We start from the raw sequence: 11,221 nt of genomic DNA on the forward strand, positions 1-11,221 counted from the left end.
CACGCGCACGCACACACACACACACACACACACACACACACACACACACACAATCTTCACCTAATTCCGAGGTTCATGGTCTCTGCTGTACCAATCATGCCAATTGCTAACAGCATGTTGTTGCAGATTTTCGCTGCCTGAAATAGAAAATTGCAAAACATCAGTTCAACCACAGAAGTAATTTAATTTAAAGGTTTTGTAGTAACCTTTTAATGACTGTACATAAGGAATTTGTTATGCACCACATAGTCCTTAGAGTGTTCCTTTAAATGGGTCATATCATGAATAATCAAATCTTTTTAGGATACTATGAATACATACTGTAACTTTCAGAAATTAGTGGGTTAAAATGATCATAATATGGTAACAAAGCTACAGCAACTTGGACATAACACAGATGAACACATCAGCACATGACATTTACACGTCAAAGACATCTACAGTACTGTCACCTACCAGTGTCAAAGACACTTCAGAAACTTGACACAGGATAGATGTTTTTGGCAGAATAGCTAACAATATAACAATATAAAAGCGAAATGAGGGAAATTAAGTTTGCCAGCGTTTGAAATGAGCAGCAAGTTTACTTCTTAAAAAGCTCTTATTTTAGACTGATCTTAACAGATTAATGTGTTTGAGCAGAGCATGCTGGAAAAAAAACACTTGGGCATTTTAGAACATGATATGATGCCAAAAAATGTCATGGTCATACCATGGTTTTCTATTAAGTTCCATTGATGTCACCATCTCTAGAATGTATAAATGATTACAAGCTAAAGGACATTCATGGTTGCTTGTATTTACCTGTCCACTTCCCACTTGGCCACAGTACACTACATTTGCTCCCATACATGTTAGCAGCTCCTGGGCAGCATTAAATTCCTCCTCAACTCCGCCCACCATGAAGGTGAGTTTAGCCAGACTGGCAGCACCAACACCTGGACAAAACACAGTCACGCTTCGAAAAATCATAGTACAATGTGCACAGAATCACTAAATTGTCAGTTTTCAGTGTGTATATCTGTGTATAAGTGCTGTGGTGGTACCATTATAATGATGGCATCAAGACAGTTATGTCAAAGTACTAAACTAAACTAAAAATAATTTACATCTTACTCCAAAGTAGTTCAAAGTATGTTATGGCACATGTCAACATGGTACAAAAACAACAACAACTACAACAACATTACTGGCATATTACATGTTCAAAGATCCAAAGTTTTCCAAAGATTGTGATCATCATTTCTTTCTACAGTTATTGTACAACTGAGAAGCATTATAAATGACTAAATGTAACCTTCTAATTTAACTTAAGCAGGTCAGGATTTAGTCAACAGCGTATGTGTGTGTGTGTGTGTGTGTGTTTTGGGGCAGAGGAGGGTATTAATAAGCTGTCTGGCACCAGCAGGACAACATTTGAGTGTTTGCCTTTAAAAGCCGATTGTCCAAATCATCCTTCACAACTCTCTGAGGACAAGGACCTATTGTCCTCCTCCCCACAAACACATACACTTGCGTACGACAGCTGTGCCTAAAGCGACACTCCTCCCCCTAAGTGAACACGCCCCCTGGGGTATGAGTGACAGCTCTAAGGGGTAATTAACTTTACACTTTATCATGTTCAATTAAGCGCCACGCCTTAAGAGGACCAAGCGTGGCCAATCACGTTAAAGCGTGCCATGTTCTACATGGGAGGGGTGCTTCCAATGCTGCTGACATAGATATGTGTGTCCGGGGATTTGCCCCGATTAGAATGTAATTAAAGCAATAAAATTGGCCAGAATATCTTTTTTTAAAGACTAAAACCTTATCTGCTGCACTGAAATCCCTAATATCCACATAAATACACGAATCCAATTTATCCAAATTTATATCACACACTGGACACAATATGATCTAGAAAAAAAGCACGCAGTGCTTTGAGGTGAGTGGTCTGTTTGTGTGTGTCAACACTAATGAATAAGCTGTTTATACTGAGAAGCTAATAATGCTGAAGTTAATTATTAAAGGCCAAGAGAAAAGAGCTGATGCAAGATAGATCGTGTGAAACAGAGATAAAGAGAGTGAGAGAGAGAAAGGAAAAGAGAGACTTTATGACTTCCCCTGTATTGATTTGAGCCGTACTTATCCGTCATCAAAAATACTCTCATTGCCTCAGCGTGTCTGTCATTTCCCTTACGCTACATAGCATCTTGAAGAATAAACGTGTGTGTGCTTGTTTTGTTTATCCATAAACAAGCATTAGTATGCAGTTTGACTTTAAAAATTTGCATGTTTTTTAAAATTAAACTGGTTTATCACATTTAATGAATACATCACATTAACATATTTACAATGCTAATAGTAATGCAAGAGCAATATGAAAATGCAGAAAGAGACCTAAAAATAAAACTACAAAAATCACACCAAAGGATGAATGTAGCTCTTTGAAATACTTGATTCTGATTAGTCAACTGCAGCAATCTGTGGTCAAATTTTTGTTTAATGTCCTATGAACTATGTAATTAAAACTATGTATTTGTCTCAGGCAATGTTAGTTTCATATTGAGACTTATAATAAAATAATAAAATAATGTCAACTGAAATCTATGTTTAATTTCTTTACATTGCATTGTTGAACTTGTGTATTTATTCAGTTATTTAATAAGAGATATAAAAGCTGGTCATTATTGCAAAATAAACCGATGATCCCACACTTATCATTAGGCCTAATCTAATCAAATCTATATCTAATCCATTTCCACAATTTTTTGCACTGTTTTTTTTTTTTTTGGTCAAAGATCTGTGAAATGGGTTTAAAAAAGTTAAAATGTGTTAAGCTGACCTGAGTAGCTCTTATTAGTAGCTGAAACCCCAAATCACGTTAGCAAAACTACTCAATAAACAAGTAAAAAATCAAATCTACTTTAGACTAAAAGACTAAGTCTATAACAGAAACCCACATGGACGTGAGCTCTGACGGAGACGTACGCAGTTGTTTGTGGTGTCAGGTACCACAAACTCTCTTTCCAGCATCTTAAACACTCAAAACAAAAACAAAAAAGCCACTTAGGGCTTTAAGCGCTTTTTAAAACAACAAAACATTTCATCAGTGGCAAAGTTACATTAAACTACATTTGTGGATATGAGCCTCTTTGGTGGAGCTTAAACCACCTCATCGAGCATGCAGATCTCAGAGCCTTTATTGTGTGTAAATAAAAACCCCATGCAAACCTCTTGTCGTCTTTCTACAAGCCTCTAGAACTGCTGACAGCAATAAAGACTCTAAATGACGAAATCAGTTATTTTTTTCAGCCCTCCCCACCAGAGGCATACACAAACGCACTTGTCCTTTTTGCAATCTATCAGCTAGCCTCCTGAGCTGATCAATAACTTTCTTTTTGACTGTAAAAAGACCAGCATTGATCGCAAACAGACAATAGGGATTCGAAAGCGATTGTCTCTCTAAACGCCTGCGCTGGCAGAGCATTAAAGAGATCTCGAGAGAACATTCTAGGAACCGTTATTATTGTGTTTCCGATACCAGAAACACTGCTGTAAAAACATTAGGTAAACCTCGATAAAATAGACACTATATCAGAGAATGTCAATGATTCATTCTGTTTACGATCAAAGTTATATTTGTCCATATTGGATAATAAGGCCAGTAAATGCATACAGTACTCATGCCACCTAAACTCCTTAAACTTGATGAGCCAATTTAGTTTTTCTCATGCTGTACTGAACATCTAAAGAAATCACCTATAAAAATGGAAATTCTGTCATAATTTACTTGCCCTCAAGTTGTTGCAAAACAATATAACTTACTTTCTTCTGTGGAACACGAAGATATTTTGAAGATGTTGTTGTGTAATGAAAGTCAATGGGGTCCAAAACAACAACACTGTATAAATAAAAAAAACAAACACTAACACATAGGGTGTTTTTAGGATTGTGATTTAAAATGAGATTTAAAAAAGGGCTGTTAAATGGCTGTAAAATGTAAACACAAAAATGTTGTTATTATATGTCAATAAGACTATAAAATAAAAATGATTATTATTATCATTATTACTACTACTACTACTACTACTACTACTACTACTACTTCTTCTTAAACAAAATAATAAATATTACAATTGTAATATTTATTGTAATAATGAATAATAATTTATTTTAGAATACAACTGTAAAATTACAATAATAATATTTATGACTTTAAATATTAGTATTGTATTTAAAGCGCAGAGAGGCCATAAAGCTTCTGTTTTGTTGAGAACAGACGGTTTATATGTGATTCTGATTGCAAGTCTGGGAAGATTATCAGCGCAATCGCGTCCTAAATGCATGTCTTAAGCGACTTTGCAATTTGATAATCTCACTAAGCCATAATCGCATTTTCAGTTTTGTTTCAATTAATTCATACAGCCCTACTGACACATTTTTCAAAATATCCTCTTTTGTGTTTCACAGAAGAAAGAAAGTCATACACGCTATGAGTGAGTAAATGATGGCAGAGATTTCATTTTTGGGTGAACTATGCCTTTAAGAAACTTTTTTTGTTTTTTGATGCAGTGGGAACCTTCATACTAGTGTAACAGGAACAAACATATTTACTAGCTTCATGTGGCTGAACCCATAATTACGACCAAAAGGAGATATTTTCTCAGACAAATTAAAACACCAAGCAAACTTAATACACTTCTTTTTTGAATATATAAAAACACACACACGAGAACTTCACACAGATTAATAGTTTCTACGCCAGCAGCCCTAATGTGGCATACTGACAGGTTCACAGAGGCAAAAGAGTTTACAAGCCACCACACAGAAACAAATGCAAACCTTCACACGGTCACGAGAGAGTCTTGCACAAATTATCTTCATCATTCAGATAAGCAGGACTTTAATCACCGCCATCGTCACCCTCATTCTCGCCACACGACCGCATGGTCCCTTTGAGTGTGGACAACAAGTGAAGAATGATCTGGAATCAATGATCTCCCAGGCCAGGAGCCATCAGTATATCGGCTCCTAAGAATGCTGATTAGTGGCCCTTCACACATGCACATGTTCGTCGAATAGCACCATCATCAGCATTTTAAAATGATCCATGATTGAGGACTTAAAAGCTGCTTAACAGCACTCATCTTATGGATGATGGTTACACATTTACACACAAACACACACACTTTTGTGACCCACAGTGACTGTTTAAAGTGGGAGAGGGGGGTTTTGAATGACAGTTCCTCGACAGGGGGCATAAGTGTCTACCAGATGACATCGGAAAATGATGGACAGCTTTTCATTCACTTAGTGCAGCAATCATATACACATCAGACTGTGCAGACACAGACAAAAAAAAAAAAACAGGTCTTAATACCTTAATCTAAAGTCTTAAAATTGCTTTATATCATAATATCTGATATTTCTTTCCTGCTCAGACTCAACATTATAAACACACACTGCTATAAAAGTCCCGGTTAGACAGCTGCTATGGGTCTGTTTCCATCTGGAGTTCAGGACAGACATCGTCCACCCCCTTCACACACGTCTCACAGTCCCTGGCCTTCCCAGCGAGGATCTTGTTATGTTAATTCCTCTGTCACTCACCTATCTATCAGGCAGTCTCTTCCTCCCCCTCCTGCTCCGGCCGACAGAGGGCAGAGATATTAATGAGCATGCTCACAGCGTCCAAAATCAGCACGGGGAAAGCTGATCTACATTAGGACATATCTGGGGTCCCACCTCTCCATGAGTGATCTTGTTTCTGGTCAATCTAAAATCCAGATTTTCTATTGTGAAAGGGCATCTGCTGTCCCGTCAAGTTATCCTACAGTTTTGAGTGAGTAATGTACGTAACAGACGTTATTAACACTGTAGCTATGAAACATGAAAACTCTTATCAGATTCACACACATTATTTTTTACATAAAAATAAGAGGGGACAGGGCATGCCATTTATGCTGAAACACACATAATACATCTGAACATTGGTTCAAAAGGTTATTCCATTATAAACACATTTGAAATAATTATTTTATATATATAAGCACAGAAAACTATTTTCAACAATAAAAAGTTTAAAATGTTTTGCTAATTCATTATAGAGAAATTTATTAAGAGAGTTCAGAGTTCAGATGCAAAAGCCTCTAAGTGCCATCTGAAATTTTCTTCTAAAATTAACTTCTTTTCTCAGGCTCCTATGATAATGTGCAGTCATTTCACTTTAAAGGCAATGAAAAGAACTATTCATTGCAATTAAAGTGAAACTACTGAACCTACACATAAGAGCCTGAGAAAAAAAAAAGCAAATTTTAAAAGAACATTTCAGATGGCAAAATTTCAGGCTTTTGCATCTGAACTCTTCAAATACATTTTGGCACACCCTATAACAACAACAATAACAATAATAATAATAATATATTTTTAAATATGAAAATTTTCTATATATAATGCAAAAATAATAAATATAAAATAATAATAATCATAATAAAATAATACAGGTATAAATCAGACAGACACTGATTTTATTACATATATTATATAAATCAGTTTATCTATTATTATTTGCATGGATCGGCAACTAGGCTAATTTCTGAAATTATGTAGTAAGAGAACATTTTGTCCATTGTTGTAAATGTTTGTGTTATTAAAAGTAAAATAAAGATTTAAAGATGACAGCCCTTTTCATTATTATATATGCCACAATAATAATAATTTGTAAAATTAATATGTATGTACATTTTCAGTATATAATAAAATTGACATACATATTACCTACAATAAACTTTTAGGCACGAGACATCATTGCTATGTAGGAAAATCATATTTTTAAATATATTTAACAGTCAAAACTGCTCTGACTAAAGCACTCATTTAATAATAAAATCTAAATATTCTTTTCAAGTCTGTTTGGTCATGTGAGGGACTTGACACATTAACACGTGCACTTTAAACTTCTAATGCATTTTGAAAGGACCATCTGAAAGCCTGAGATTGTCATTTTCTCCTTTATTAGCACTGATCTCCATATGGGCCTGATGGGTGAAGGCAGGGTGAAAGCTGTTCCATCGAGACGGCTCATGCACGCAGGCTGTTAGATTAGTGATAATAAATGAGAAGAGAGAAGAAAAGAGGATAACTTCACACATTCAGAAAGGGCCTAAAATTACGTCAAGGAAAACAAAGCGGAGTTTAAATGTAAAACGCAAATATGACACGTGACCACGTTAGAAAAATACACATTATGAGTTACGTACGTTAGTAAATACCACACTGACTTGAGGTTAAGACACCGTGAGAGCAATGCACCAACACGGCACTACAAAACACAGATTTAACCCAGTCCCACCACACACAAAACTGTGACACAAATGCTCTCTCGCACAGAAAGCCGAAGTTTTCCCACCGTGAGCTTCATAGTGAGAGTGAGCGACAGCATGGCCGCAATCTCAGCAAAAACCGAGGAATGTGGGTAATTACTGTTAACTAGCCAAGCACTTGTTAGACGCAGCAATGGCCACACACCCCACGTTTCAGAGCGTGTGACGTTAGCCGGGGGTTTGTTGTGGGTCCAATTCTGCAACAGCAGACAGTGAGGTTTTTGCCTTTGATTTTATTACAAATCTACGCAAAAAAAGACAAAGAGAGAGAGACAGAGAGTTTGTTTGTCATTTTACGAGTGTATTATTTGAGAAACACAGTCTGATGTGCCAAACCTTAGTGACGCACACAGAGAGGAACACAAAACCGAGAGTATAACATTATTTCAAAAGAAAATCAGCTTTAAAAAATACAATATGATCTCACACACACACACACACTTGCAAATTCTCCTTTCCACAACAGAGAGCTTATATGAGAGGCTAGGAGATGGGAGATTGCTGAAAACAGACACAATGGTGTCATGATGGCTGGAGTGCCACCTTCTGGACACTCTGTTTATTTAAGTAATAGTGCTGCTGTATTTTGTAATATGGTCTGATAAATGCTCCCCACAGACCTGAAAAACATGTGGAGGCTGATTATTTGGGCTATGAGAAACTATCTATTGCCCCACACTACTGATAAATATAAACCCTCTCTTAATGTTCAGGTCATAATCTATTGTTTATGTGTACAATCAATGCTTGGATTCATTGAATGTTGAGTGCTTTATACTATTTTAGTGTTGTATTTTTGATCTGATATTACTTATTATGTGGGCTATAAAATACATTTGAACTGACTTTGGCTTTTTTTTGTCAAATGAACAGGCCTAGGAGGGACAGATAAGAAAAACCAAATAAGTAAATACAACAACAATAATAATAATAATAATAAATCCCAAATTTTGCCCTCCCGAAAATTTTTAAAGGGATAGTTTACCCCAAAATGTAATGTGTTTTCATTTGTATACATTTCTATGGAAAACAAAAAGAGGCATCTTAAATAATGTAGTGATTGCTCTTGCCTATGCAATTACAATAAGCAGGCAATGAAAAAGATAATAAATTAATAATGACTTACATTTTGGCCATTTCTCTGCAAAAGGCTATTTTATGGCTTCCAGGGTCTTGGAAAATAGTGCACCTATTTTTGTCACCTGTGAGCTTTTTAGTCCCCATTCACTTTCATTACAGTATATTGAAAAGAGTGACCAGATTATTAAAGAAATCATAAGGGTTCAGAACGGCAAAGGCTGAGTGAATAATAACAATAAAAATAACATTTTTCTTTTTGGATGAAGTATTTCTTTAAATCTCAAACACACTTTTTTGGCAATGTTTTGCATTATGATTTTTTTTAAATATTATTTAAATTTTGCAAAAAAGTTTTGTTACAAGTCTCTGAGTCATTCATTTGGCTTCCATCCAAAAGGAAAGAAGGACATAATCTGAAGAAAATGGTAAATTGTCACCGCTAAGATGTTAAGGAAGGGTTAGATCACAATCTAGTCCAAAGGCTTGAGCACATACACCCATTCACTTTTTTATAGCTTAGTCCACACACAGGCTCTTTAAAATCTTGTCTGCACTACAGACGCCAATCGGTAAACATACATCCAGCAAATCTTTAATACCTGAGGAGTTTCCCCACTCACACAACTTGTGCATGACAGATTCTCAGCTCTTTATGGTCTTTTATCTACTTGAAAGGCCCTGGCACTGGGAAAGCCAACATTAAAGCTCCATCAAAGTGAAAGCTACTGACAGCACTGTCCTCCATAACAGCTCAGGCCATTAAAGGCCCTGTCACAGAGCCTTCCCAGAGAATCTGCATAATATAACAGGAGTGTGTTTGTGTTTCTGGAAAATTGTAGGTTTCTTTGTCTCAATTAACTCTACAGGAAATTATTCTGCTACACTGACACTGAGGTAAACAAATACAAACCTAAATTCAAACATTAATGTGCATTAAAAGGGACTATAATTACCTTATAAATGAAAACACATTTTTTTTAATGAAAGAAATGACAGAATTCAAACTTCCTGAGTTTGTGTTGCAATATCTAACTTATCTGTGACAGAGCATTAGCCATAGGAACAAGCATCTATAGGTAGAAAATTAAAATGAGTAATTAAAAAAAACCTGACAAACTGAGACACGTTCAGCACATCTGTGAACCTACAGACCACAATAAAAGCCTTAGTGAGAACACAGTTCCATCATTAAACAACACGTAACACTGTAATTGCATCTCCACAGTGAGCACTTCCAAGAAATTTAAACAATGTGATCTTGTCAATCAAACTGAGCGAATATATTACGTCAATGGTAATAAGAGATTGTTTTCAGGTTGGTCATACCTCCTGACACCGGAGCATCCATGAACACTGCACCCATCTTCTCAGCAGCAACAGCCATCTCTTTGGACACTGCAGGGTCGATGGTGCTGGAGTCAATCAGAAGGGTGCCTTTTTTTATCTTCCTTAAGGAAAGGGCAAAATCACAGAACAGAACATCATAACAAGAAGCCCAGGAATATTTTAATCAGCCTGAACTGTTATGAAATCCAATTTAGACGTGTTACTATGTTTTATATTTATTGCTTAAAGATAATAAAAAGAAAAGATAATGTAAAAGATGCACTGGGATCAGCATTTATAGAAATTCTAAACCCTATTGGGGTTAGACAACACGTGTCAGGACCTACTCATTGTCATAATCATACTTTAGATTTAATACTATCACATGGAATTGATGTCATTGACATTGAAATTCTGCAGCAGAGTGATGATATATCAGATTATTTTATAGTCTTGTGTATACTCCATATAGTTAAAGCTGCAAACTCAACTCCTTGTTACAAATATGGTAGAACCATCACTTCTACAACAAAAGACTGCTTTGTAAATAATCTTCCTGATTTGTCTCAATTCCCCAGAATATCCAATAGCTCAGAAAAACTTGAAGATGCAACAGAAACTATTGACTCTCTCTTTTCTAGCACTTTAGACACTGTTGCTCCTTTATGCTTAAAGAACATTAAGGAAAACAGTCCGACACCATGGTATAATGAGTACACTCGCGCCCTAAAGAGAGCAAAGAGAGAAAATGGGAGCAGCTGGAAGAAAGCAAAACTAGAGGTATTTCTTATTGCACAGAGGGAAAGAACTTCTACATACAGAAAAGCCTTAAAAACTGCTAGATCTTCATACTTTTAGTCTCTTTTAGAAAAAAACTAACACAACCCCAGGTATTTATTCAATACCATGGCTAAATTAATGAAAAATAAAGCATCAGCAGGCACAGACATTTCCCAACAGCACAGCAGTAATGACTTTATGAACTTCTTTAATTCCAAGACTGATACTATTATAGATAAAATTATAACCATGTAGCCGTCAGCTACAGCATTGCATCAGACAGTGCACTATAGATTCCCTGAGAAACAATTCCACTCATTCTCTTCTATAGGACAGGAAGAATTGTATACACTTGTTAAATCATCTAAACCAACAACATGTATGTTAATTATTATTATTATTATTTTTTATTATTACTAAAAGAGGAGCTTCCAGAAGTCATAGATCCTCTTCTGAGGGATCCTCTTCTCCTCTTTCTTTGCGGCCCGACGAAACATACCAATTCGCAAAACTAATGGAATGCATTGTTGATATAAAAAAACTGGATGACTAGTCATTTCCTACTGCTAAATTCTGCATGTAATAATCTAGAACACTGTCTAACACTTAATGGCTGTGCTGTCAATTCTTCGTCATCAGTTAGGAACCTAGGTGTGCTATTTGATAGCAAT

General features: G+C 35.9%; 1 protein-coding gene across 1 annotated transcript in view; it reads right to left on the reverse strand.

The window, feature by feature from the left end:
* LOC107688345 (3-hydroxyisobutyrate dehydrogenase, mitochondrial-like) overlaps positions 1-11,221 on the reverse strand; it is a 21,565-nt gene that overhangs the window by 5,397 nt on the left and 4,947 nt on the right. Inside the window, exons 4-6 of the mRNA XM_016485986.1 lie at positions 9,771-9,892; positions 805-938; positions 61-137 (exon numbers count right to left, since the gene is read on the reverse strand). Of these exons, the coding sequence (XP_016341472.1) occupies positions 61-137; positions 805-938; positions 9,771-9,892 (333 nt within the window). The remainder of the gene's footprint in view (positions 1-60; positions 138-804; positions 939-9,770; positions 9,893-11,221) is intronic.

This window comes from Sinocyclocheilus anshuiensis, unplaced genomic scaffold, assembly GCF_001515605.1.
Source record: "Sinocyclocheilus anshuiensis isolate Anshui unplaced genomic scaffold, SAMN03320099.WGS_v1.1 scaffold209, whole genome shotgun sequence".
NCBI classification, from domain to species: domain Eukaryota; kingdom Metazoa; phylum Chordata; class Actinopteri; order Cypriniformes; family Cyprinidae; genus Sinocyclocheilus; species Sinocyclocheilus anshuiensis.